Genomic DNA, 27,451 nt, shown 5'->3' with positions numbered 1-27,451 from the left:
TTATTGTTCCTTTTCACAATTCGCAACAGAGTTAAACGTTTTCATTATACAATTAATTGTTTATTGTCAAATATTTCATAAATTTTGTACTCGTAACACGGAATAGTCGAATGCAATCTGTTAACAAGACGTTAAGATAATAATTAAAAAAAAATGAGTGTAAGAAACCCCTTAAACTATTGCAAGAGCCCCCAAGAATCGGTGTGAGAAACCCTTTAAACCGTCGCGAAAAATCCATGTAGTCGGTGTGAGAAATCCCTTAAACTGTCGCAAGATAGCTCCGGAATCGGTGTGAAAAATCCCTTAAACTATCGCAAAATATCTCCGGAATTGGCGTAAGACTCGCCATGAACCATCGCGGCAAACCACCGCGAGAGACCCCTCGGACCCCCTCGAGAAACACCTAAATTTAAACGAGAGACCCCCTCGAACCCCCATGAGAGACCCCTCGGACCCCCTCGAGAAACACCTAAATTTAAACGAGAGACCCCCTCGAACCCCCACGAGAGACCCCTCAGACCCCTTCGAGAAACACCTAAGTTTAAACGAGAGACCCCCACGAGAGACCCCCTCGAGAGACCCCCCTAGTTGAGACCCCTCGAGAGACTCCCGGTAACTGTCGGTAATTACCGACGCACCCAGTGTCGATAATTACCGGCGCACGCAGTGTCGATAAATACCGACGCAGGCAGTGTCGATAATTACTGACGCAGGCAGTGTCGATAATTACCGACGCACGCAGTGTCGATAAATACCGACGCAGGCAGTGTCGGTAATTACCGATGCAGGCAGTGTCGATAATTACCGACAGATACTGGGGGTCTCTCGAGGGGGCCGCTCCCGCGGGGTCACTTACGGGGATGTAAGAGGATACTCGTACCGACTTTATCTACTGGCAAAACCGACGTTACCGACACATTGCGTGTATCTATCCTGTATCTGGTCTGTGGCGAAGCTGCGTATACGGGCAGTTCTATGCAGCGTTCAATCAAACAGGTAAAAGTAGGTATGGAGGGGGTAACTTCAGGCGAGGGGAGTGTCACTAGAGTGCCCGCGGGTACTGATTTAGATATCCTTGATGTAGATGATCGTTTCTTAGAACCTGAATATACATTCGTGTAAACGGCGAGACAGCATCAACTCAAGATTCGTGCAACCGTAGGCAGATATAGGTAATAGTAAATAAAACCGGTTTTCAGCGGGATCTCGATACTAGTCACGATGCTGCTACCTATGCCATGCTACCCTGGTATTATTGTCTAGGAGAGCGAACTAGGAGAACGATAACAGGAATACGGGGTTCCAATTAAAACTCGTTAACGTTTCAAATAAATAATTATTTAATAACGAGTACATCCAGGTACATATTTATTCTTAGAAATCTAACGTATAAAATATAAAATATGATAAAACACGAAGAACGAGGTAGGTACAAGTTGTTTCTTAGATTTCTATTACAATCGCAAAATCTCTTTCACCACTATCAGGAGATAAGTAGGTCGGTCTTAATTCTTGCCATTTGATGCTCGAAAGCGCTTCCGTTTCTGATATACAATTTTAATTCCTCTAATAAAGCCATTGCCGCTTGGATGCAATTATCGTTATCTTGAATAGTCATGTCTGGAAACTGATCTCTTAGAAGTCGTAGCAGTATATTTATCTCACCGTCGGATCTGCAATTAAACAAATAAACTATAAAATATCTCGTATCTGCCAGGACACGCTTTCCGCGTACAGAATTATTTTGTTTACTTTGAAAATATCCTCAATCTGGCGTTCCCTTCGATAATGGGCAGTATCTCTATTAGGCAGAACATCAGACTTCCGGTCGCCGTCACGGCGTACACATCTGCGCAGATTTCTTTGAAAGATCTTTCGTATAAAAATTCCAAGAGCCGCTCCCCCCTCTCAGGATAGTTTCCGATCTGTATACCAACCGTCTTCTCGATCGACATACTTTTCACTGCCAAAATACATTGTTCCACGTGACTCGAAAAACGTATCGCGCTATCGTTATCGACCGTGTCCGCGACGAGCAGGCGAACGGTGGACACGGGCGTTTGATACTGCCGACCATCGACTTCGTACGAGACCACAAGGCCCGCGTCGCAGCAGGAATCCTCGTTGAATTTCGGCAGATCGACGACCACGGTGGCGGTGACTATTTTCCTGGACGGAATCGCGTTGATCCTACACCAGAACGGGCCGTCGGAAGACCAAAACGCCGACACGCCTCTCAGTTCCTCCAGTCCCTCGAGATCGACGTAAATCCGAGGATCGCTCAGCATTCTGAAACAAACGCGACACTTACCACACAAACCAAATTCGACTTTCCGACGAATCGATCATTCGGTAACCGAGGTTATCGATGAAGCCCCGGTTACCGCAGTCGGTAAAATCGCGAGCAAAGAAAATCGCGCGGCAACGGAAAAATGGGAAAGCATAGTCGCGTAGCAACAAAGTCGCGCGAAATCCCGCAGTTCGATTAAGAAAAAACGCTGATTACATTACCGAGAGGCGAGCGTTAGCGGAGCCGAGTAAACCCGACGGCGCGCGTGCGCGGTGCGTCCGGCGACAAATCGACCCGCGAAAACGTCGACCAATGGCGGGCGGCGATCGAGTCGTCTGGTAGCAGACGACGCGGCATGGAAGCGCAAGGAACGATCCGAGCGGATTCAGTGAACTGCAGGATGCCGCCGTGACCGTGTGGTTCTGTGTCCTTTGGTCGATCGGTTAGCTGCGTCACGTGTCTGATCGGGAACCATCGGCGTCAGTGTTTTGTACCTCGAGCCGACCGCCTTCGCCCGGGTTCGAACGAGACCGTGGACCACGACGCGCGGCGAGAACGAGGCTCGGCGGCAGGGGTGCGATAGATGCGGACCTGAATTCTCACGTCGGGTCGTATATGTCCGTCGGAAGTACGTATCGCGCGTCCGTCGAATCGTTCGATAATCGCGTCGTCGCGAGACGGAACGGGACGGGACGGGACGGGACGATGAAGGAAGGAGAAGGGTGTTCTCTGACCCATTGACCCAGGAGCACGGGCGATGCAGTCGCGGCACTGCTCGCGACACTCTTTCGATCGGACGCGGCGGTTGTGCAAGATATCGTGACTCGCTATGCAAAAACGAACGTGACTAGCATTACGACCTTGCCCTTTTCATTAGCGACGCTAATTCCACGGCGAACGGTAAGCCGACGATCGAAAGGGTACTCGCGTCACGCTGCACGCGGAGCGAGTCTAGATGCGACCGTGCGCCGTGTCCCTGCGTCGCGACGATCGGACGAAATTCGTTTCGCCTCGGCACGCTCGCGGATACTTGACCGAGCGTGGAATAATGCGAATCTACACAATGCTAGATGCTCCGGCGGATAAAGTGTCGAAACTCTCGCCGGTGTTAAGTAACCGTGAAATTTGAAAGGCGCCAGTCCGCTTTTGAAACGTTTGCTTCGCCGAACGGCAAACATCCCGGTGACGAAACGTTCGGGTCGACCCGTTATAGGTTAACTTCCGGCGTTACTCTGGGACCTCCGTGGAACGACGATCTCGGAGATGCTTCGTAGCTTTCTGCGAAGCGTATTCTTCGTCTACGTCGAAATTGCTAATCGAGAGTACCTGATCTAGTGTCGAGTGTTTCCAATTGGTAGAAACGAACGCGAAGAAATCACCGAATTAAATCGTCTAATCGAAAGTGTTGCGAGTGTTGTTTCGTAACGACCCTGAAACTTGACCGATCGACCGGTATAATCGATACTGCAGATTCGCTGCAGGGATCGATGGTATCGATTTTATTGTCGGTGATGCGAACGGTAGATATTTTTGTTTCTTAGCCCGTTGGAGACCAGGGAAATTTGAACCCTTTGCACTCGCAAGTGTCTCGCTGGAAATAGTTAACATTTTCTAACTAGATGACGTTGGATTTCAATCGACTCGAAAAGAAATCGTAAATTAAGGAACAATTTTATTTGGCTATTTTAGTCCAACATTTCGTGTAGTTCAATGTTTGAGTCTCGCTGCGTCAAGTCGAGTGGCGACTGAGTCACTCGCAGTCGCCAGATGATTTGGCAAAGTGAAATTATAAACTTTAATTTACCATTAACGAGTACGTGGATGACATGATTTCATTATACATCTAATTAGAAAGTATCGAATATTTCAAGCGGAAAACTCTCGAGTGCAAAGGGTTAACAGATGGTCCCCAAAGTCAACGTGTCGCTTTATTAACCCTTTGCACTCCAGAAGTTTTTCACCGGAAATATTCAATATTTTCTAATGAGATACAGACGACGTCTCAGATTGAATTAAGAAATCTCACGTGCATCGAGGAAGAGAATTATTTTCTTTCGATATTTCGTACATTGCATTATACAAAGTTTAATATTAAATATCAAAGTTCACAGTTTTGCTGTGTCGAATCATTTGGTGACTCTGGTTAACCCTTTGCACTCGACGATATTTTTCATGAAAAATATTCATTGCTTCCTGACTAAATGTTAACGATATTTCTCGCAACACAATTGATTATCTATAAATTAAGAGACAGAGCTATTTTACTTCGACGTTTTATGTGTTGATACATTACACAAGGTTTGACATTGAATTGAAGATTTTATAAGTTCGTCGCGTCGAATCATTTGGTGACTTAGAGGCGCCTCCGGAACGCAAAGGGTTCAAAGTTCAGAAAGAACTTTAGAGTCTCAGTTCCAAAGCAATGTAAATTTCACTTTCGACTTCATCTCTATTTGGCCTTTTTACCAGGCATATCGCGTGGTTGGTCTGCAACGGGTTAAAATCGATAGAAAATTGTTGAAACGGTAACGGTACCGTGCGAACCGAAGCGTTACTCGATGTACACCGAAATATGTTTTGCAGCTCGACATGAGTACAGAAGGAAGATCGTTTATCGGGAGAAGATGACACCACGACGGCACGTATTCGCGGCGATTCGTCGAGTACTATTGGTCGCCGGCGTGATAACGCTGCTAGTGCTGGCCCTGTCGAGCCAGGATGCTGGCAATAGCGTGCAGCAAGGTCTTTTGTTGGAGGTGAGTGCGCAACCTTTTATCCGCCACGATACCAGGAGGAACGACGGACAAACGAAGGACGAAGGATCTCTCGCTGCTTGTACCGGTCTATTGCCTAGGACATCTAGATATTAACCCTTTACTCGGATGTTTCTTACTAGAAATATTTAACATTCTTTACGAGGCAAGACGATGTTCTTTGAAATCACCAGTACATTGATGAACAAAGCTGTTGTACTCTAATGTCTCACGTATCGAGGCATTATACAAAGTTTAACCCTTTGAACTCTAGGCTCCAATATTGCACCAGTTTTAATAATGAAATATTTCAATGAACCTTAAAGAAACTACCCTAAAATTATTCGATTTTTATCCAAATTTTGTGCTAAGGAAAATAAAAGATCGAAGAAATGCTATATTTCTAATTTTCGCTAATTAGATTCGCTTAACACTAAAACTACCAGAGGGGTCAAATGACTGGTGTCTTCTGCAATTGTTAGAAAGGTAACAAATGTTTCTCTGAGAAATTAAAGAAATTCACTTAGCACTGCGCAAATTCAATTGTAAACCAAAGTCTGAACAGATGTCCTTGGAGTTTCTATAGCGAAATTTGAAAGTCAATTGAAGCGCTCGGTAGTTTTAGCGTTAGAATAAGTAACATTTGGATTTATTAATTCGGTTTAGAATTCAGGTCAAGGGGTTAATTTAGCTACTAGAGCGGAGAATCTTCCATGCGACAGAAAAGACAAAAAAGAAAGTGAACCGGTTAGGTGTTAGGTCTAGGTTTCCCTGAGGTGTCCACGCGTGCACAGGTCGTTGAAGGTTTTCACCCCCGGCCAGGAATCATCCGACTAGATGTTTGTTTACACGCGATCCATTTGTCGAAGCAGGTAAATCCGAGGTCGCGTCGCTCGAGTCGAATAGCTCGCTCGAAAACCGAAACTCGCATCGACGGAGAGCGGCGGATTTTCGAGCGAGACCAGCGCGGATTTAGAGCACCGGAAAATTAGACGGATCGCTTTCTAAAGAACAATTACTCCCGGCCCCTGGAAGAACACCGAGGCTCTGTCGTTCCAGTTATAGTGGATGTAGAATGAAAAGCGCCTTCGAGAGAGGAGGCTCTTTGTCCGGGACGCTGGAAAGAGTTCCCTTACAAGCACGTACTCTCCGAAAGCGTACTTCGTTGTAGCTCAAGATATTTGCCGGCCTCGCGACCCTCTATCTCGCGAATTTTCGCTTCGACTTCGGATCGACAGCGTTTCTGAAACCCTTTGCCTTGCTCTGTTTCTTCCTCGACTATGCCATCGATGCAAGTGTTCTATCGTTGAAGATTCACTCGGGAAGAGGATTTCCTCTAATAATATTTCCCTCGAACTCGGAAGAATCGAACGGCGTTCCTTGAAATTGTTTGAAAATCTTTAGAATTCGACTGAAACCCTTTGCCTTACTGTCTTCCTCAACTATACGATCGAAGCAAGTGTTCTATCGTTGAAGATTCACTCGAGAAACGAAGATTTCCTCTAATATTTTCCTCGAACTCGAAAGAATCGAACGGTGTTCCCTGAATTCTATTTGAAAATTTTCAGAATTCGACTGAAACCCTTTAAAATTCAACTGGAACCCTTTACCTTACTCTGTCTTCCTCAACTATACGATCGAAGCAAGTGTTCTATCACTGAAAATTCACTCGGAAACGAGAATTTCTACTGAAACGTAAATAATATTTCCTTCGAACTCGAAAGAATCGAACGGCGTTCCTTGAAATTGTTTGAAAATCTTTAGAATTCGACTGGAACCCTTTGCCTTACTGTCTTCCCCAACTATACGATCGAAGCAAGTGTTCTATCGTTGAAGATTCACTCGAGAAACGAAGATTTCCTCTAATATTTCCTTCGTACTCGAAAGAATCGAACGGCGTTCCCTGAAACTCTTTGAAAATCTTTAATTGGTCGCGATACTATCGAGTACGGCGTTAACGAATGATTTCGAGTGCTCGAAGCGAGAAGTTGGAACGTGTCCGAATAATTTATAGATCGAACGGCAGTGTCTCGGGAAAGGGGAAAGTTTCGCGGATGCTGAACGAAAGAGACACAGTTGTCGGTGTATCGATTGAAAATCGAGGCCCGCTACACGGGTACGGCAATTGCCTAGATCGAAGGGGTAACAATGAGCGTCGTTTTGCATGCTTAAAGGGGCCGTGTCGGGCGAGCTTGCAATCGCGTGCCGCATTGCGTCTGGAACTCTGCCAATCTATGTTCGCATCTCTTTACGTAAGACGATCGTTCCGCGATCTCTAGCTATACCCGTCACCGCGAACCCGAGTCTTCGCTCGGTTCTTCTCGGAACAGCCGGATTACGATTATCGTTTGATATTACACGCTGAACCGTCTGCTAATTCCTCTGCCGTTCGAAAACTACGATCCTAGTTCAACCCATTTCAGACGCCACGACTTTTTCTTTTCAAAAATCTTTCGCGGCTGAAATTTCGATGCGCGTTCGATTCGCGTCGAGTACACTTGGAAAAAGAGGTTCCTTTGCCCTGCGAAAACTACGATCCTAGTTCAACCTACTCGAGGCGCTACGATTTTTTCTTTTCAAAAATCTCCTGAAGCGAAAATTTCGATGCGTGTTCGATTCGCGTCGAGTACACTTGGAGAAGAGAGACTCCACTGCTGTTCGAAAACTACGACCCTGGTTCAACCCATTTCAGACACCAGGATTTCTTTTCAAAAATCTGGACTAAAATTTCGATGCATCGCGTTCGATTCGCGTCGAGTACGCTTGGTTGCGTTTTTCTTCTGAAAAATCTGGAACCAACATTTCCAATTTAACCCTTTGCGGACGAAGATTCTTTGAAATGTACGAAACCATGCAGACGAAGTTCAATTACATATCGATTGCTTAATGAAAAGAAATTATACACCGATCTCTTGCTGCTCAAGTAATTGAATCGTTCACGAGTTACTCTTCCAAATATGGAAATTAGATCTCGCCGAAGTGTCGACACTCGTCCGCAGAGGGTTAACCCCTTACCTATGATTTCTTTCTCAGCTCAGATCGATACGGCTACTCTGTCATTAAGAATGTATTGGGAAGAGAAAAATTCTAAGCATACGTTATGCTTCTATTTCCTTTTAAGTATAGCAAATGATTACAGAGGAATATTTGAATTCGAATGAACTGACTAATACATATATTCGTTGAATCACGTTGAAAATCTTCACGAGTCTCACTCATAGGGCAAGAGGTTAAAATGTCTGCGATCGTTTCCGAGCATCGAACTGAAAATTCCGTTCGCTTATTTAGCGAGCAGAGAATAATGGAAGTTTATTCGAAAGGATTTCGCGCACACGGGGCGCAGCGCGATCGCAAGTAGGTCAGCCGAGGGGTGGAAACGGACACGTTTTCCGTTTTCCGTTTTCGGTGTATTACGGTGCCGCGAAGCCGAGGAATAATTACCGAACGCGTTTAAGGGAAATAAACGGTTCGGGTTCGCGCTCGGAATCGTGGGAAGATGCTCGTAAGGCTTCGAGCCGATTAGCCTCGGGTTTCCAAGCCTCCCCGTCGCTCGCGTCGAAGCGGTTTTCTTAACGGACGGCGCGCGGCACGCGTCGCACGCGCCGACCTTCTCTAGAACCGACAAGGTTAATTCAATTTCCTAATTTCTGCATACACAGTCGAAATACCCGGCGATCGCACGGCTGCCAGCGATCTATGCAAATGCACTTGAACGGACTGACCGGCGCGAGCGTTTTCTATGCCGCCGCTGATCCTTTCGTAACGAAGATAATGGCGTTAGGTATAATTACCGACGATTTGTCGCGGTTATCAACGCTGCTACTTCGTCGAGTGTTTCTATTATCCGTTGGAAATTCAGAATGCGTGCTTGCAATCGAGGAACTGAGTGGAATGCTTCGAAAAACGCAATTAAGTCTGGCGACCTTAACCCTAATCGTGCCACGTGTTTTTAGAAGGAATTATCACGATGCGACTCTCGGTCACTTACGAGAATAAACGGAACGATTGAAATTTTGCTTTTGTTTACGGAGCCCAAATTTTAACCCTTTGCGGACGAAGATTCTCTGAACTATACAAAACCTTTTGTAGATTCTGCATCACACATCGAATGCCTAAATAACGTGGAATGAGGAAATCATGTACTGGTTTCTTGCTGTTTGAGCAGTTGAATCATTTGTTTGCAACTTAGTATTACAAACATGAAAGTTTCATCTCGGTAAAGCGTCTACATTCCTCCGCAAAGGGTTAAAAGTCCAAGCAAGCTTGTGGAAATGCGGTGTGAAATAAGACTCAAGGTCGCATCGTGGTCCGATTAGGGTTAACTTGGTAATTACTGGGAAACGATTAGAATCATTCGGACAACCGCTGTCGAATAAAAATGTTCGGTGAATAAGATAATCGTGATACCGGATAATTGGTAATTGTTTTAGTCTCCACTGCAAGAGATGAATGGTACGCTGAAATTTTTCGTGGCAGTCTCCGCGAGATGCTGGTTGCACGGTCGCTCGATTTTCCTCTCATTTCTCATTCTATTTTAAAAAAGAATCGCCGCGAACTACGGCAGCCTCGTGATAACCGGCCGGAAACGTCGAATGCAGAAGCGGTGGCGGCTTCCGTTTATTGATTTCCGCGTAGAAACTGCTCACCGGTAGCCTCGCGTTCACGCCGAGGCCGAGGTCGCGCAACGGTCAGTTTTGCTGTTTTACCAGGCGAAAGTGAGCTCGCGAAATCTCGCCCAAATCGAGCAGCTTCGTTGTCAGAGATAATTGAACGGAGGTATAGTAGTTTGATACGTTCACTCGTAAATCAGCGTGCTTCGCGAACAATTCGGAGTTTCCGTTTTATCGCGATTCAACGCGTTCCGTGCCGGACCATTTTTTGAAGACCCTCACTTTTGCAATCAATTAAAATTAAATAAACGTATACATGATATTAACACTAGGTTCACGGAACGCGTCAGATTGACGCGTATTGGATTTTAGAAATATTATTTTGTAAACGTTTACGCCGATTTTGATTGATGCGATCGCACTGACATGTACCCCAATTACTATCAAATCTCCAGTTTCCACAATCTGAATAAACGAGCATCAGTTCTTTTAGGAATAATAGAATCAAGTGTACAATAAATGTTAAAATACCTATCTTTAACTCTACACTAAATTTTGAAAAAGTTCTTCGTTTCTCAACGACAATTCATTTTCTGAACGGAAAATTCAGCGTGGGTCATGTACGCCCCACGCGGCACGGAGCGTGTTAAAGGAAACGCGCGTTTCGAAACATTTTCTCCGACGAATCGATTGGAATTTATCAGTATCGAGGAAGACTGCAGATGTTATCTGTGCCCTTTGAAAGATCTCCGCCGCGTTGGAAAAGGTGTCTTAGGAGGGAAGACGGCGTACGCTTGTCACCTGATTACGATATGTATCCTCGGCGCATTCTCCGCTCGAGACGTTGAATAATTTAAACGCATCCAATGTATCATCAACATATGTGCAAACATTATATAAGACTGCGGTGTTATTACGCAGCGGCATTTCGTGCCATTATGTTGTATAACTTCCTTCGATTACTAGGTTTTTCAGCACGAAAATGATCCCCAGTTTGGAATCGGCTCGATTTTACGGACAGCATCGTCGGGTGGTTATTGCGGTCAATGTTTTGCGAATGTTGTGACTCATCTTCGGGCGAATCGTTGCGCGGCCATAATCGCGTGTATAGTTAATCGAAGCTGTTGTTTCAGCCGCATTGATTGCACTCGAGGTCTACAGTTATTTGCACGTGCAACCGGTGCAATCGATGCCCGTCGATCGTACGTGTACGTACGTACGCCTGTTAGATGTTTCCCGTTGCATTGCGAAACCGATTCCCACAGTGTTGCGTAACTTTTTAGAAATTACCGTTTCCATCGATGCGTTCGACGGTCTTCTCGCGGTTTAGAAAGGGTTTTCATAATCGAATGGATAAGCGGACACTTGTAATGAAACAGAGAGAAATGCATGCTGCTGATTAGAATGTAAATCCTTGGCCAAGTTTGTTGAGGCGTGATGCGAAACGCTCGGGGTGATTCTTTCCGCTTTATAGTCGCCGGTAATTATATTCGATATATTCAACGCGGATGGCACGCACGATTCGTCTGCGTTTGTATTTGTAATTTCAATGTAAATGAAAGAGAATGTACGGCCTGTTTTCAGGAAGATTCCAACCTGACTCCAGAGGAACGGTTAATGGAGGAAGCAACGAACGTCGAGACCGAGCGACGATTGATCGCTAGGAGGAAGTTTTTGACCGAGAGATGCGCCGAGGAAGGTTTGGATCGACCTGGGAACGATTCCCTTCACAGACCAAATGCCTGGGAATTCCTTGTAAATAAAGAGTACCATCTGATATGGTGCAACGTCTTCAAAGCAGCGTCTACGTCATGGATGTACAATTTTAATTTACTAGCTGGGTATGATTATAGATTCTCTGGTTATTTGAAATGATCCGTTACGTTTGAATTAATGTTTCTAAGCGGTGATTAATTTGTTGTTTAGATACAGTCCACAGTTCTTGAAGGCCTCGAATGCTGTACCAGTTTCTCTGGCGAGGCGGAAGTATCCTAGATACACAGCAGAAGAGTTGTCCAAGTTCCTAAACGACAGTATCAGTTTTCTGATTGTCAGGCATCCCTTTGAGAGATTACTCAGCGCTTATAGAGATAAACTGGAGCACAGTTTACCGCACACGTTTCATAGTAATCTGGGGGCTCATATTGTTTGGCACTACAGATCAAGGGTAAACATTTCTTGAGAAAACAGATAATTACCTTCGGATGGTAGCTTAATGAGTATACATTTTTATTGGTTTCCTGTTTGACCTGATTAGGATCCAAAAACGAATGGACGACACGGTCCGAGGTATCCGCTGTTTGAGGAATTTGTACGATGGCTGTTGTGCCAGTGGAGAGCTGGCAACGAGTTGGATATGCACTGGACACCGGTTGTGAATTTTTGTACACCGTGTCAAGTTCGATTCGATGTAATAGCAAAATTTGAGACACTTCATGTAAGCATTCCTCGGTTCGCCGATAAGAAACCGTCAACGCGAGTAATCTTTGCAAAGATAATCAATGTATGTATATCTTATGTATCTCTAATACAATGTATATCCTATAAAGGAAGATCAAGATTACCTGATCAAACAAGCTCACGTGGGCCACATTATCAAGCCAGAGTGGAAGAATCCGACTAGAGGTGTTCAAACAAAGGACGTAATAAAGAATTATTTCGCTCAATTGTCTAAATCCCAGATCAATGATCTGTACGAAATGTTTAGGTAAGATTAGAGTGAACTTAACGTCAACCGCAGAGCTATTATTTATATGGATATTTTTAATTGCAGGTATGATTTTGTGCTCTTTGATTACTCTCCCGATGATTATATTATACTTGGGAGAGATGAAGATACAGAACTGATTTGTAAAAAATAATTAAGTACCGGCTGTCTGGTGCATAGGAAACAATTGCATCTACGTTTGAATGTTCTGTTTCTGTTTCGTTAAATTCGCACCGATGCGTATGAAGTCGGTTACAACGAATGTATTAGATAGGAAGTAATGGTTACTAATTACAATGAATTACTTCGAATTAGGGATTATGCCCCGATCGCGTTACTTAATTGCTAAGATAAAGAAAATATAGTCAGCTTCTCGAGTTGACAATATCTGTGCAAGCACTGTTATTGCATTTGAATTTTTGATAATTGACAAATAACAAATGTTACAGTCTATTAAACTGTTAGACTCTATGAGAATCTTGAATATTTGCAAATTGTTATGATACAATTACGAAATATTTTGAAGGCCTCACGTACGCGTAGTAAAAGTATTACACCGCTTATATATTTGCATTCCCATAGTTGTACATACATTTAAACTCTTTCCTTTGTTTGCTAGCTATACGAATTATACATAGAGTTTATTTTTTGTTAATATAAATATACAAAGTCGATTGACAAAGCTTATAAGATGTTTTGTAATCTAATATTTGAAAACAGAACATTTATATTATCTTATAATTTATATCTGTATATCTGTGTATATGTATATACACATATGTTGGTATAACCATTGTTACCATAGTTATTATTTTCAATATTAAGATGGTAATATTATTGCCTAGGAAAAATGTAGCATACAACTGTAGTAGTAACATCTACTGAATTATACTTCCAGTTGCTACATATAATTTTTCTACTGCTTGTTTTTGCTTTCGAATAATTGTTTGGTTTTCCTGTTTCAATCTTGTTACGAAACTTAATAAAAATGATTCACTATCAATGGTACTTAAATCTCCAATGAAATATTTATGATAAAATCGGTATCACGAATGTTATATGATCTTATGTAAATAAAACAAAAATTTTTGTAAAATGAACATTAACAAAACAAACGTGACATAGAAAATTTCAATCCTTTACAATTTTATATATCATAAGTACAAAGTGACAATAATTTTGAGAAATAAAAGAATTAAATGAAGTAGACTACACGAAACATTAATTTTATTCATAGGAAATGTTTACTTTATTCAAATTAAATTTAAGTGTTTCATAAAATAGAAGATACAAGCTTTATAAAGGCAAATCATTCTTTTAAATTTCATAAAACAAAGTTTTAGTTATTCCATGCAGAATATGTTATACTTCATTCCGATTTATACCCATTACAGTTGAAGGATATATGATGGAGCATGCATATTTATAATTTAGTAGATGCAATGTACTTACTGCGTTGACGTATTCTGTAGAACTACACCAATGACCCACTTCTCCCATAAGACACGTTTCCAGCTATTTTGTACAATTAAAATTTGATTGACCTTGATTCCTTGTTTTTTTTTCTTCACAACTGGTTGTCCGTCTATAGTGTATAACTGCAAAGAATACATATGAATATTAATGCAATAGAGATATAGATTATAACTGTTTATTTTTCACGGGCATTACAAGTAGGTGACTCACATCACTGTCAGAATCTGAAGACACATTTTCTCCATACTGAGCATTGTACTGCAATTTCTTTAAAATTTTTCCTGTCGTAACTTGGACTTCTTTAATATCGTTCGTTGTCTTTTCAATTCGAGTTTCTACATCTGATAATTGTTTCATTAAATGCTCTTCTACTGGATTGCATTTCGGTGTTTGTATCGGTAAATCTTCATCACTGAGAGCAAACATATCCTCCTCGAACATTTCCATTTTGTTTGCAATGATAAATTCAAAGTTTGACAATGAATCATACTTCCTTATCAACCAACGATTAGCAACACTACCTAATCAGGAATGACAACAAGTGTTAGAAATATTCATTTTTCTAATACGTCGAAATAACCTTTCCGTCGACATTGTGATATACCAACAAATAACTGTAGTGCGTATCTGCTTTGAATGTATTTACGAAAAATCCTTCACGAAACTTCTTTAGTTTTGAAACTGAAACGAAACGATACGCAAAAACACTTTTGATCGGTACAGCCGAAAACACATATTTACGCCGCATGTAGAGTAAACCACGAACGACTGACAGGACAGATTGGATACCGCATAGGATTTTATGTCCAATGTTCTAGAGTACCGACCGTTGTCAGGTAGACGTGATCCCACCTCTTACTAATTGTAGCCGGCATCACTCATCTGTGTGCAAGTATAAATATAGCAAGTAAAACTCATTATCTTGAAAATTAATTGATACCTCGCTTTCGATATCTTAACTAATTAATATATCCCACCATCATGGAAATGTAACATTTTTTTTCTCTGTACACCACAGACAGCAGTATTTAAACAGAGATGAATAAAATATGATTTTTAATAAATATTGAGTACTATTCGTTTTCCTTTTATCCTGTACCTTAGCAAAAATATAAAAATATCTCTTCTACGCGATCGGTACTTCAGAACACTGCACATGAAGTCCCATACGATATCCACTCTAACCTGTCCACCGTCGGTGATTTATTCTACACGCGGTGTAAACATGTTTTCGGTTGTACCGTTCAAAAATGTGTTCAAACATCGTTTCGTTTCAGTTTCAAAATTAAAAAGTTCCGTTAAGGATTTCTTGTAAATTTATTTAAAAGAGATAGACTGCTATTACTACAAATGTTCGAGAAGGTTATGTTTGTTCTAAGCGATGAAGATTTATTGATACAAACACCGAAATGCAATCCCATAGAAGAGCATTTAATGAAACAGCTATGAGACGTACAAACTCGAATTGAAAAGACAACTAAAAATATTAAAGAAGTCCAAGTTACGGCAGGAGAAATTTAAATAAATTGCAATACCAAACTCAGTATAGAAAAAATGTATCTTCAAGTTCTGACAGTGATGCGAATCATCAAAGTACTGAAGTAAGTACCTAGTATGTACCGTGTGTGTACAACCTCCAATAAGATCCCATCTTGTTGGCAGAGAGTCGATTTCGGCCGAGAAATCTTTTCGAAACCTCGAAAACGAACATCTGTACTAGGAGAACATGAGCACCAAAGAGGTCATCGAAGATATCTCATTCTAGGAATATTTTTCACATTGTGAATTCTAGGGAATTTCGTTAGTAAATATTGACTACGCTGTTCTTGGAATAGATAACTACATTCGTTGTTATGACTAACAGACATATGTTTTTATAGTTCGTGGCACCTCTGCGTTTGGCGTATTAAAATGTCGCTGACAAGGTTAGTCGTGTGATAAATTTTCCAAATTTATTTTATCATCTTATTTATTTTTTTTTACCATATATAAAAGTGTTCATCTTAATAAGATGTTCGCGTTATTTGTTGCAGTGTAATTCAATATATTGGAAGTACCTACAATCATTGGATAGAATAGTCTGCCTATGCATCATTTCCTTTTTATGTTTAAAACATTTTATTAATTTCGATTTCTAGTTTTATTACTCATGGGGTATATCACAAGAAAAAATGAGTCCAATTAGAATAAAATTTGTCTCATTTACATTAATTCTTGTTACAGTTTACTACCTGCACCATCACAAGTGGTATGGGATAGAGAAGATGAAGCACGCGAGCAAAAGTTGCGTCAAAGACCAGTGTCTGCATTGGTCAAAGCAGTTGTCACTGCACCTCCTTATGGACAGCGTAAAGGATGGGTTCCCAGAAATCCAGAAGTATGTTTCATTTATGTCTATTCATCCAAATGTTATTGCAACACAATCATTGTTTATAATAATGGAACTTGTAATCTAATATAAGTTATTAAAGATTAATATAATGTAAACAGGATTTTGGAGATGGAGGAGCATTTCCAGAAATTCATGTGGCTCAATACCCACTTGGCATGGGAATGAAAGGCAAAGAAACTTCAAGTAATGCATTAGCCGTTCAATTAGATGCTCATGGAAAGGTGAAATATGACGTTATTGCTAGACAAGGACATTCTAAAGATAAGGTATTTTATAATGAACGTTTAAATGTTTTTGTCGGTTCTTTATACTTTCTCTCCATTCTTATCCTGGTGACCTTTTGCAGATCGTTTATAGCAAATTGAGTGATTTACTACCTTCAGAAATAACAAGTGAAGAAGATCCTTCTTTGCAACGTCCTCCAACAGATGAAATAGATGAACTCACAGAGAAAACCAAGAAAGCTTTGGAGAAGATAACCAGATCAAAGATAGCTGCAGCTATGCCAGTGAGGTGTGCAGAGAAACAAGCTCCAGCGCAATATATTCGGTACACACCTTCGCAGCAAGGACAGTCCTTCAATTCAGGTGCTAAACAGAGAGTTATCAGAATGGTAGAAGCTCAGATAGATCCCTTGGAACCACCGAAATTCAAGTAAGTTCTTTTGCATCGTAAGTTTGCCAAAATCGAGGCATAGAATCAATTACGGATATTCTAAGTAGGCAGAGACTACGTTAAATAATACAGTATTGTTTACAATCATTAGGATCAATAAGAAAATACCAAGAGGTCCTCCATCGCCTCCTGCACCGGTTATGCACTCGCCGACAAGAAAGGTCACCGTGAAAGAACAAAAGGAATGGAAAATACCACCTTGTATTAGTAATTGGAAAAACGCCAAGGTAAATTGGACCAGTTCTTTCAGCACCAACGAAAATTGTTAATTAAATTAAATGTTCTTTCACTTTCAGGGTTACACGATTCCTCTGGACAAACGTTTAGCCGCAGATGGTCGTGGTTTGCAACAAGTCCACATCAACGAGAATTTTGCCAAACTGGCTGAAGCTCTTTATATCGCCGACAGGAAAGCTCGCGAGGCGGTAGAGATGCGAGCACAGTTGGAGAAGAAATTGGCTCAAAAAGAGAAAGAGAAGAAGGAAGACCATTTGAGACAGCTCGCACAAAAGGCCAGAGAAGAACGTGCTGGCTTAAAATCTTCTGCCGCAATGGGTTTGTACTGGATTCTACGTCTATTGATTATATACTTGAGTAAAATCACGTTACGTCGATTACTACTTATTGCAAGAAATGTAATAGTATTTTGTATAATGATCGTACAGACAAATCGGAGGAGTCTAGGGAAAGGGACCAACTGAGGCAAGAAAGACACAAAGACCGTGCTCGCGAAAGGAATTTGGCACGAGCAGCACCTGACAAGCGTTCCAGATTACAACGCGAACGCGAACGCGATATCAGCGAACAGATAGCGCTCGGTTTACCGGCGAAGAGTATTCCCAGTACCGGGGAAGCCCAATTTGATCAACGACTGTTCAATACGAGCAAGGGTATGGATAGCGGTTATGGCCACGACGATGAGTACAATGTCTACGATAAACCATGGAAAGATTCTAACTCTATTGGATCACATATATACCGACCCAGTAAAAATATCGACAAAGACACTTACGGAGATGATTTGGAGAAGCTCGTTAAAACAAACAGGTTTGTGAGATTCTTTTCTCAAGTACTTCGAGCCTCGTGAACTACGACATTTATTATTATTTTAGATTTGTTCCGGACAAGGAGTTTAGTGGTACTGATAGATCAGCTACTCGATCCGGGCCAGTACAGTTCGAGAAAGACGAGGAGGATCCGTTCGGTTTGGATCAGTTCTTGAAACAGGCGAAACGTGCGAGCAGTTCTACCACGACAACCACCAAGCGGAAGGACGAACGCGATCAACGAAGGGATGACCGCGACAAACGAAGGAAACATTAGCTTTTCCTCTTCTCTAATTATACTTTTATCATTTTAGACGTAACACACCGATTTTCTTTGTCTCAAATTGGTGCATACCATTTCAATTGAACCTACTTTAGACTTGAGATAAACGATGAAGTTTAAATACACCTTTAGGGTTGGCGGAAATCGTATTTTTTTTTTTACTGATCCGCACTGTACGATGAGCTACAAGATGATACTGCAAGAACTCTATGGATGTGTACAAAATTATTGCTAAATAAATTATTATTTAGTAAAAAGAGAACTACGATAAGGTTCATTTTGGTCCTTGGGAACTGGTGAGGGTTTCATGCGTACGATCGTTGTCTCAAACGGACAGACGTTCAGTGTCATTACCGTTTATTTCACGTTTCAGACTCATGATTCTTTATTAACACAATGTGCATACAGCGTTCGTTAGATTAACAAAGGAAGCGATACTTTCGTACGGGGAGCAACTGTTATCTCTTCTTAATAATAACGCAATTATTTCGCTTTCTCATCAAATCATAGGGTCCGCTATGTTTAACGACACGCGCGGAAGCTGCGTGTCAACACGTTTTCATTGTTTTTTTTTTTCAGTTTTGTTTTTTCTTCAAAGAGATCGCGTCAAATCGAATCGAAACCTAATCACCGTGGACTCGCGACAATTCGGCGAGCGATATTATGTTTCACAGCGTTGTATTGCTTCGATGTTTTACGATTGCTTTCTCTTGTTCCCGTGAGTTCCAAAGACCGTGCGTCGAGAAACATTTATCAGAAGTAACGTTGTAACCTGACTACGAATTCGATTCTCCATTGATATTCAACGGAATGCTATGGAAAATTCTTTCACCCGAGTAGACATCGTCCGGTCGAATAAAAATGAATTCGGAGGGAACTCGAATCTACGGTAACATCTGTAATTACTTTTTCTAGTGGAAAAGAAAATAGAGGACTCGCGACGTGCAGACGAAAAACAATTTCACTTTTTACGGGAACATTTCTGTAAAACACGGCAACTTAGAGACGGTCTCTCTAATCAGTCTTTTCTTTTTCGTTCGTATTATGATTATCACAGAATTTCCGTCAAGGTGATGGGGGATCTTCCCACTTCGATTCCCTTGCCATCGAGGAATCAGGGGTTTTCACCATTTAGAAATCTGTTCAGAGAACAAAGAAAACTCGATAATATTTGTATCTCGCTTGGAATCGAATGAAACTGTAAATGAAATCAACCAAAGGTCGAATAGATTGCGGGTCGTTTCGAGGAAGATTCTCAACCGAAATATTCCGTTGTCTGTTCAAAGCGGGAAGGTCCCTTCAGTGATTCGTTTTCCGGCATTTCGAACGAGCGATTTATGGAAATTGACGCGATCCTACAGCTTCGGTCACGGAGACAAAGATCCTTGAATTCGTCAGTTTCTCGGTCGATTTCACATCCTTATTGTATCCACACACCCTTACAAGCTACGTCGAATATCCGTCCGCCGACAGGTTTCAAGTTCCTCCGTTTCAATTGTTTTTCCCGTTTCTCCCGATGAGAAAGACTAGAATTATTCAACGCTGAAGACTACGGACCGTCGTGGATTGATGGGGGCCTATGTAATATGTACACTTCTAATGAACACTTTGCCAACTACTCGATTTCTCCTATGTTCTCTGTAGCCCTTCAGCCGCGTCTACACGTCAGAATATTACAATAACTTGTTCGCGCGATCGCTGAATCAATCGATCAAATTAAACGCTCTTTGTTCCATTCCATTTGGAAAGAATCAAGTAACATAACCTTCCACTGGAATATGAACGTTTCGAGGAAAGAAATCTCGAGTGTCGTCTACAGGTTCTCAAGCTGTTCCGGCAAAGCTGTTGTTGTTGTTGTTTTTACATAAAAAGAATGCAAATGACCGTGTTTCCTGGGAATTCGTTCGCGTAGAAAAGTGAGCTATTGTCTCGAAGGGGGTGTTCGCTACAACCGAAGGTTCGACAAGCAGCTACCGATGTCTTCAGAGTTCGGGAAACGTTCGTTTCCTTCGGAAGGAGACTTCCGGATGCTCGGAACGAATTCATGTTTGCGCGGCGTATTAAACCTCAACTCAGTTTAGTCGCTTTCGAAATCAAACACTCCTTTGAATGATCGTTATCCGATATTGCGATCGCTGATTTAATATATATATATACATATACATATATAGTATATATGTATATATATATATACACACAATATTCCGTTGACCGTGTGATCTCGCAGCTTGGTTAGATCCTGGATCGAATCCGTTGGCTCGCGTGTCTCAGTTTCCCGTCGTCGGATGAGATGTGGCAGTATATAAGGCATACGAGTTGTCCCTGTTCCTTTCGAAAGCCCGCGAGTGGCTCGCGTCCATCCTTGCAACGTTGCTCAACATGATCCTGAGAGGTTAGGTCTACACGCTACGCGACGAGAAACCAATTGATTCGAGCGGCATGCTACCCTTTCTCGATACGTCGCCACGGAGAAGACTGTCCGACTTCAAACACACAAGCAGAACTACTTACTTTACAGAGGATTACGAATGAATAATAACAATGGGAAACGCCTCACGTATTCTCTCTCTCTTTCTCTCTTTTTCTCTCCCGTCGTCCCTTCCCTAGTTTCTCCTTTCATACTCGCGAACGCGAAACGTTTAATGCGTACTGTCACTGCTACATTCAAACTTAACACCGCTGCGTGTGATATTAAAAACTCGTTAGACATCGACATGCACCTAACACTGAGAGGGATTGCTTATTTGTTTCCTTAGGCTACAGTACTTTTTTTTTTGTTACAATTGTCTGTCATCATCGTTAGAATCATTACAATTACTCGTTATGTTATATATATGTATATGTATGTATATACGTATATATATATATGTATGTATATATATATATACGTCTATTATGTACAATCGCTTAAAGTATAGAATTATGTCGAGGACACTTGCAAGACTCGACGTTACTGGATCAGCCTCTCCATGAACCGCTTTTCTTGCTCCAGCTCCTCTTCTTCATGGGGGTCGAGGTCGCGTTTAAAAAACCGGTTCATGAGATTCGTACTGCTCAACGAATTATCTACACGTGAAATTATAAATACCGTAAGAAAGAACGGATCGATTTCGATCTTTTTGGATGAATAAATAACTATACATGTGTCGGCGGGAGCTATAATCCCCGCTGTCCTACCTTATCGAATCTCTCTCGCTCTCTCGCTTTCACATATACACGTCGGACACACGCGCATGCACGCACACATTCTCTCCCTTTCTCTCTTTCTTCCAACAACTTTCTTCATCCTTCTCTTCTGCTCTACAGCGACCACGATTGGATCCTGCCCAATCCAATAAATTTACATCGAATGACCAATTTTACTTTTAAGCGTTTCTTAATCTGTTAACCGGTTGATTGCATGATCGGCCGATCATAAATACCTAGGTATGCAGGCACTTTTAAAGACATATGAAATCAATCCGGCGGAGATATTACTCTTCGAGAAACACGAATACATTGTCGTCCATACCGGTTACAGATACTTGGATTCAATAAAATGCAGGTTGTCCGCGAAGGATTGACACGTTTTTCGTTTGATGTACACGTACCGAGGTTACGTATCATATTTACGTGGTTGTAATCGGTGCTACTCGAATGACAAACCCTAACCAACGCGAACGTGTATCAATCGTTTACAGACAGATCGTACTGGAATCCTAATCTAACCCTTTACGTCCTGAAGCTGATTTTCAAATATTATCTTCGTTAAAGTACCGATATAATCCATTTAAACAATTTTAAACGTTACGTTTAAAGTATCAGCGGAACAACTAATGTTCTACGAATGCAATTAAAAATAATAGGGACACGATTTAGGACATAAACGATTAAACAAGGAAAAGAATTTGCTGAAAGGCGTAACTAGTTTCTTCCGGTTAACAGGTTAATCACTTTGTTTCCTTCCGTTACTGTCTTCCGGTAGGGTAACCTGTTGTCTTCTTTGTCGTAGCTTCAAGACGTGCCTCGAACATCCTTTTAACGTAACGTCGACCATGTCTGCGCGCACGATCCCCCAGAACTGTTTAACTTCGCACGCTGCGTCCGCGCCAGAGATGGACAGATCTTTCTTTAAATACAACATTATCGATCGCGACGCATCGGTATTTAGAAACTCTGAGCGGAGCAAAAACTGGTTATTCATATTTCCTTTATTATTCCTTATAATATATTCCGAATTTGCCCATCTCTGGCCCGTGCACATCAGCTGTAATAATGTGTCGAACACGTAAGACGTACTACTCGTAACTTTAAGAGAAATTGTGCTTCCAGCTGGGAAATTTACTACGTTAATGTACCTCTGTTACGAGAGATGGAGTAAAGTCTAGAGTAATCTCGATTATTTCTTTCGTAAACCTTTTCCTTAATCGGAAGTGCATCGGTACTATTTTATCGTAAAGATATACAAAGAAATTTCTACTATCTTCTGCGAAGTTGAATAATATACGTACACATGTTCTTTTCGGTATGCATTCGAGTCTTAGGGACACAATAAAATTTCATTTCACGTGCACAGAGTATTTTATAGCGTGTGGAAAGCTGTCGATTTAGCACGCGATCCACTAACGAAGATGACTCGTGATTCGTAAGAGCTTAAAAGTCAGATGTCTCGTCCACAAGTTATAAAACATGCCGTACAAACTACGGAAAACGTTAAATCATCTTCCGTTCCACACGACTGGTACATTCCTGAAGCGTTCAGTACGTTATTACAAACGGTGTGCACTGCGCGTGGAAATTGTTTGAGGGGATCATGAAACGTACTAGAAGGGAACCGAATGTACAGCGAGAGATCCCATTCGTTAGGTACCATCGGAAGGATATATTATACCTCCGTGGTGCGACTGTAGGGCCCGGATTCCTCCGATTGCGATAGCTTTCGTTCCCGTTTGGCGAACAGACCCCCTAAAAAAGATGGCTGCTGAGCCAGTCCCTTAGCACCACCAGGGATAGTAGACCCTGGATGAATAGGATGAACTTGTCCAGGATGCTTAATGCCTTGGCTCATTGAGCTGGCAGATGTAGATTGAAAAGAAATCGACATACCACTATCTAACGAGCCCACGCTTCCACGGCGTTGCGGTTTTTCACCAGCGACTGTGAACAGACGAAAAAAACGTTGCTTTATCGTGTCCAATCAAGATAACACGGTGCTTATCCATACTTGAATTTCAAAAACAACAAGCGAGTCTGTTCTCTAATGACCGCAAAGAACGTTTACGTTAGAAATAGAAATAATTTTCACAATAACACCGCCGAGTCTTTTCGGTTACGCAACCTTGTGTCAGGTGTAGCAACGCGCTTATCGAGCAAACTGAACTGACTCATAGGATATTGTAATACGGTGACAAAGAAATACGTCTACGCACATTGTTCGTGTATGTCAAGAAGGGAATTGCTAAGCGCCGAGCGTTTCAGCTGCGTGTCCATATCGATGGTCTCGGACCTGTCGGAGCAAGGCCCCGGGCAAGGACATATCTCGACATCCGCCACTCCGGAGTCTCTATTCTCTGCGCCGCCTCTGGCGCTTCTGCTGCTCTTCTGTCGTTCCAGTTCCGTCTCAATCCGTAAGGTCTCCATCTCGTCCATCTCGCTGATGGATTCCCTGAGGTCTTCCACAAACTTGCATCTGTCGTGCTCGTTCCTTGCGTTGAACGTGACCAACACTTTGCCGTCTACGCGTTGCGAGAGTCTAATCCCATACGGATAATCTGGCGCAACAAACGGAATCGGATTGATATCGAAGCAGAAGCACAGAAGAGGTTTCAAACGATAAATAATATTTCGTTCCAGCGACAACGATTCTTTACCCTCTGCAACTGTGATTCCAAAGAGAATAAGAAACTTAACAATGCATTAAATTGGACGTGAAACTCACGAGGAACTTCAAACAGCGTAACGACCATTCCGCAAAGGGGGAAGCTCTGTCTGAAGGTGTAGGTGACGCTATTCTTCTTTTTGCTCAAGATTTTCGTGACGACGAGGAGGTCGTTAAACAGGAACACCTCCCTCTGGTGCACGCCGGGCCTCTCTTTCTTGTGAATGTCGGGAATTTCGTAGAGCCTACAGTAACAAACTAATCTCCTATGCGGCAAGGCCATGTTGGGCTTCTTCCCAACGATGGTCGCTTGGACTTTCATTACTTGGGACACGTGGTCCGAGCCGGGTTTGAACTCGTTCTCCTTCACTCTCTCGTAAATGCCGACCAAGATATCCTTGTCGATGTCTCCGCAGTCGTCGATGCCCCTGAGATTCTTCACGAAATCTTCCAGCCTCATTCTACGTTCAGGCTTCAAGTTAGGCGTGTGCAGGTCGGTGTTCAACATGATGATGGCGAACGCTAGGACGAAGACCGTGTCCGGTGACCGCAGTCTGGTCACCACGTCGTGGTTACATTGACAGTACCGCTGACTGAACACTTCCATCAGTCGCTCTATTTTCTGGGCCTCGCCCGGCATCCTGAAGTACGCTTGGAACTTCCTCAAGGCCACGTCCACTTGCATGCCAGAGAGGTCCAGTTCTTGGGAGAAGCATCTGTGGGCAATCAAGGAAGACAGTGGAAAATAAATGGGAATAAACGTTCGATCGGACGTTGCGGTTAAAGGGAGGCAGAAGGTACTCACTCTAGCACAGCCATGTTGAAGGTGTTCTGCAGGTTTCCTAGGTACTCTCCGATCATCTGCTTGGACAATCCCTTTCTGCTGATCAAGAATCTAGCGACACCCTGAGGACTGTTCTCTAAGAAGCCTCTCCTGATCAGGTAACTGATTCCCCTCTCCGGTTTCTTGTTGAACAGATTTAGGCCGACTCTGTACTGACGTTTCCTAACCGTTTCGGAGACCTTGTAGCTGGTCTGGGGCATCGTTTCGGCATGGTCCATCAGCGGCAGCTGGTAACTCGAGCTGGCGTGCGAATGACCGAGGTCCTTCACGCTGTTTATCATGGCGGTCGAGTCTGTCGCGTGGCCGGCGCAGTCCTGGTGTTCCGGGGAACTCGACTGCAACGCGACATTCGAATTTACAATGAAATCTCTGCACAAGCGAAACGCCGCAGCGGTAAAACTGGAATCGCGATTCGGATAACCGTCGAATCGCCGGTAGGAAAGCCTTTTCGAGGACGAAGAAAGGAAGAAAGCGGCACTCACTATTCCTTTGTGTTTCCAAACAGGCGATCCTCTTTGGGCATCGCCCTCGGAGCTCTCGCAATTAGTGGAATCGCTGCCGGAGCTCTGGACGGAGCTCAGGCTGCCGTTCTCGACGCTTTTGCTGAGCCCGTTGTGGCGAGGCTCCATGGACCTGGAGGTGATGGAAGACGTCCTCTTCGGTACTTCCGGCGGCACCTTCTTCGCGGAACCCCTTGACCTGCCGGTGGAGCCCAGGTGAGAGGAAGAGCTCCAGTTCTGAGGCACTGTGTTTTGGAGATTGTGAGGCGTCGACGGGGACGTGCAAGGCGTTCGCAGCAGGTCCCGCGGAGGCGTCTCCTGCCTGAGGCCGCAGAGCGCTTCCTGTGAACGACGGAAACGAGCGTCTCTTACTTTCACAAGTCTCTTTCGTAATACTGTAAATAATCTATTATCCAATGCGTTCATGGTTCAACTAACCAGATTGCACATTGGTCGAAATAGAAATTAGAAAGAACAGAAGAGTTCGAAATAGAAAGAGTGAACGAAACGGAAAAGCGAAGCGTCTATAACGAGGCAGCCAAAGTTCACCGTCGAAAGGTCATTGCCAATCACCTGTGGGTTGTAGTAGTGGATGCTGGATCCGCTTTCCTGAGAGCTGGACTCCCAGCAGGGGCTCGGTGGTAGCTGTTGATGTCTGCTGCAGGGGCTGGGCGCCAGGGACGGCGTGTGCCTGCCGGTCTGATGGATATTATGGTTCGCGTGTTGATGGCCGGCGATTTGCACCTCGCACCTGCCGCTCTGGCTTCTGGGTATCGGCGACTGCGAGTTCTCGACGTGCCTCCTCTCTCTCAGCGACATGCTTCGGATCGGCATCGGCCTGTTCGCCGTCTGCGGCTGCTGGATGTAGATCTGGTTGTGGTAGACCATCCTCTCGTGCTCGTTCGCCGCCGAGCAGCCGCGGTCCGCGGTCTCCTGTAGCTTCCTGCTCAGCCTCTTCTCCGCCTTGGCCATCGCGGTGATCGCCGCGAACTTCTTCAGCAGCGTGTACCTGCGGAACGCCCGCTGGATCGTCAACGCGGCGTTCCTCGCCTTCACGCCGCCATACTTGCGCTCCAGCATCTCGATCTGCTTGTCCAGCAGGTCCTGCGACAGCTCGTACCTGCGGGATTCGGTCAGGAAATCATTCTATGGAAACTTGCGAAACTTCCGGGGCAAGTTAAACGACGTACAAGGACGTACAATGACGAGTGAGACTCGCGATAGATTTCTAGACTAATTTAACAAAGCAATTATTCTATTATCAATGTATCATCTTCAAATGAAATCTCCACAGTAGAATTGCCAATTTCGTTGCATTCCTTCGGATTAACGGTAAAATATTACGCGAGCTTAGCAGCGGAAGTAGATGGTACGCCAAGGGGTTGACGCGTAAATTCTACCGCCTCGGATTAGCGAAAGGGAGAATCAACGGGGAATCTTACGCGGTCTGCAGCCGGCATCTCTTGAGCACGTCACCGTTCCGGACTGGTCCTTTCTTGAGGTGGTTCTGCTGATAGGCCGGTTGCGGCTGGCCGCCGTAGCCTTGCACCATGGTGCCGTAGCTTTGGGGTTGGCTGTAGCCCGCGTGCGAGTAGACTCGCACGCTCGGCGAGGGCGTGTACGGGCCGTGCGCGTAGCTCTGGTTCTGAACGTACGACTGGCCCGTGATGTAGGACGTCGTGAGGGACGTTTGGCTGCCGGACGAGTACACGCCGTGCATGCCGACGCTGTGCACCTGGCCCGCGTTCGAGCTGTGCTGCGACGGCCTCTCCATCTTCGACGGGAAACTGGGGACAAACATTCCGAGACTTATTAGTTGAAACTCGCGCCGCGACGCCAGACCGCTCCGGTTTCACGCTGGAACTGTCTCTGCGGTACACCGACACGAGACGATTCGGATCACTTTCTGCTCGACAGACTACACCGTGTACAAAGAAAACTACCCGAACGTTAATCGCGCGAAAGAGAAAGGAATTTTTTCGCTGTCCTCTCGCGAGTGAGAAGGCAAACGTTAGAAA

At 43.5% G+C, this 27,451-nt stretch overlaps 4 protein-coding genes across 27 annotated transcripts in view; 2 read left to right on the top strand and 2 right to left on the bottom strand.

Moving 5' to 3' along the window:
* Positions 1-1,322: 1,322 nt before the first annotated feature.
* On the bottom strand, positions 1,323-14,622 carry LOC116426742 (uncharacterized). 4 transcript variants are annotated; one of them, XM_031976142.2, is made up of 5 exons: positions 14,441-14,622; positions 14,047-14,357; positions 13,813-13,958; positions 1,753-2,289; positions 1,323-1,673 (listed from the first exon to the last, which is right to left on the bottom strand). In XM_031976142.2, exons 2-5 carry the CDS (start codon positions 14,281-14,283, stop codon positions 1,484-1,486), a joined length of 1,110 nt encoding a protein of 369 aa, XP_031832002.2. In that variant the 5' UTR covers positions 14,284-14,357; positions 14,441-14,622; the 3' UTR covers positions 1,323-1,483. The 4 variants fall into 4 exon arrangements, with proteins under 4 accessions (XP_031832002.2, XP_076227453.1, XP_031832003.2 ...); XM_076371338.1 differs by having other exon boundaries at positions 14,047-14,353; XM_031976143.2 differs by having other exon boundaries at positions 14,445-14,622.
* LOC116426741 (carbohydrate sulfotransferase 11) lies at positions 2,617-14,358 on the top strand. 3 transcript variants are annotated; one of them, XM_031976140.2, is made up of 7 exons: positions 2,617-2,918; positions 4,874-5,046; positions 11,238-11,494; positions 11,580-11,820; positions 11,911-12,090; positions 12,203-12,360; positions 12,427-14,358. In XM_031976140.2, the coding sequence occupies exons 1-7, from the start codon at positions 2,906-2,908 to the stop codon at positions 12,512-12,514; spliced, it is 1,110 nt and encodes a 369-aa protein (XP_031832000.1). In that variant the 5' UTR covers positions 2,617-2,905; the 3' UTR covers positions 12,515-14,358. The 3 variants fall into 3 exon arrangements, with proteins under 3 accessions (XP_031832000.1, XP_076227624.1, XP_031832001.1); XM_076371509.1 differs by lacking the exon at positions 2,617-2,918 and having other exon boundaries at positions 4,849-5,046; XM_031976141.2 differs by lacking the exons at positions 2,617-2,918; positions 4,874-5,046 and adding an exon at positions 9,678-9,819.
* A 400-nt stretch (positions 14,623-15,022) lies between the features above and the next one.
* Bx42 (Puff-specific protein Bx42) lies at positions 15,023-18,494 on the top strand. Its single transcript, XM_076371297.1, has 10 exons — positions 15,023-15,437; positions 15,499-15,636; positions 15,717-15,761; positions 16,060-16,213; positions 16,327-16,494; positions 16,575-16,882; positions 16,995-17,130; positions 17,200-17,458; positions 17,569-17,950; positions 18,016-18,494. The coding sequence occupies exons 3-10, from the start codon at positions 15,748-15,750 to the stop codon at positions 18,224-18,226; spliced, it is 1,632 nt and encodes a 543-aa protein (XP_076227412.1). The 5' UTR covers positions 15,023-15,437; positions 15,499-15,636; positions 15,717-15,747; the 3' UTR covers positions 18,227-18,494.
* Positions 18,495-18,572: 78 nt separating this feature from the next.
* Positions 18,573-27,451, bottom strand: part of siz (Brefeldin-resistant Arf-GEF family protein schizo) — a 65,523-nt gene continuing 56,644 nt past the window's right edge. For 16 of the 19 annotated variants that reach the window (XM_031976230.2, XM_031976247.2, XM_031976246.2 and 13 more), the window contains 7 exons: positions 26,876-27,220; positions 26,007-26,553; positions 25,416-25,775; positions 24,895-25,268; positions 24,150-24,805; positions 23,641-23,982; positions 18,573-23,368 (listed from right to left, as the gene is read on the bottom strand). In XM_031976230.2, the coding sequence (XP_031832090.1) occupies positions 23,097-23,368; positions 23,641-23,982; positions 24,150-24,805; positions 24,895-25,268; positions 25,416-25,775; positions 26,007-26,553; positions 26,876-27,220 (2,896 nt within the window). In that variant the 3' untranslated portion in view covers positions 18,573-23,096. The remainder of the gene's footprint in view (positions 23,369-23,640; positions 23,983-24,149; positions 24,806-24,894; positions 25,269-25,415; positions 25,776-26,006; positions 26,554-26,875; positions 27,221-27,451) is intronic. The other 3 variants (XR_012999491.1, XM_031976243.2, XM_031976245.2) reach the window with 3 other exon arrangements.

The sequence above is a fragment of the Nomia melanderi genome, chromosome 1 (assembly GCF_051020985.1).
Source record: "Nomia melanderi isolate GNS246 chromosome 1, iyNomMela1, whole genome shotgun sequence".
Lineage (NCBI taxonomy): Eukaryota > Metazoa > Arthropoda > Insecta > Hymenoptera > Halictidae > Nomia > Nomia melanderi.
The sequence above is the reverse complement of the archived record's forward strand: the minus strand, read 5'-3'. Positions and strand labels throughout refer to the sequence as shown.

What these genes read in the sequence shown, in the direction of transcription:
- LOC116426741 (XM_076371509.1), top strand. Translation starts at nt 4,849, where the DNA reads ATGTACACCGAAATATGTTTTGCAGCTCGACATGAGTACAGAAGGAAG. An exon ending in CAAAATTTGAGACACTTCAT is followed by an intron (nt 12,091 to 12,202) that starts GTAAGCATTCCT and finishes TATCCTATAAAG; the next exon opens with GAAGATCAAGATTACCTGAT. An exon ending in GATCTGTACGAAATGTTTAG is followed by an intron (nt 12,361 to 12,426) that starts GTAAGATTAGAG and finishes TTTTAATTGCAG; the next exon opens with GTATGATTTTGTGCTCTTTG.
- Bx42 (XM_076371297.1), top strand. An exon ending in AAGGACATTCTAAAGATAAG is followed by an intron (nt 16,495 to 16,574) that starts GTATTTTATAAT and finishes GACCTTTTGCAG; the next exon opens with ATCGTTTATAGCAAATTGAG. An exon ending in TTGGAACCACCGAAATTCAA is followed by an intron (nt 16,883 to 16,994) that starts GTAAGTTCTTTT and finishes TACAATCATTAG; the next exon opens with GATCAATAAGAAAATACCAA.
- LOC116426742 (XM_076371332.1), bottom strand. Translation starts at nt 14,584, where the DNA reads ATGCGGCGTAAATATGTGTTTTCGGCTGTACCGATCAAAAGTGTTTTT. An exon ending in GATACGCACTACAGTTATTT is followed by an intron (nt 14,354 to 14,444) that starts GTTGGTATATCA and finishes CTGATTAGGTAG; the next exon opens with TGTTGCTAATCGTTGGTTGA. An exon ending in CTTCAGATTCTGACAGTGAT is followed by an intron (nt 13,959 to 14,046) that starts GTGAGTCACCTA and finishes TATTCTTTGCAG; the next exon opens with TTATACACTATAGACGGACA.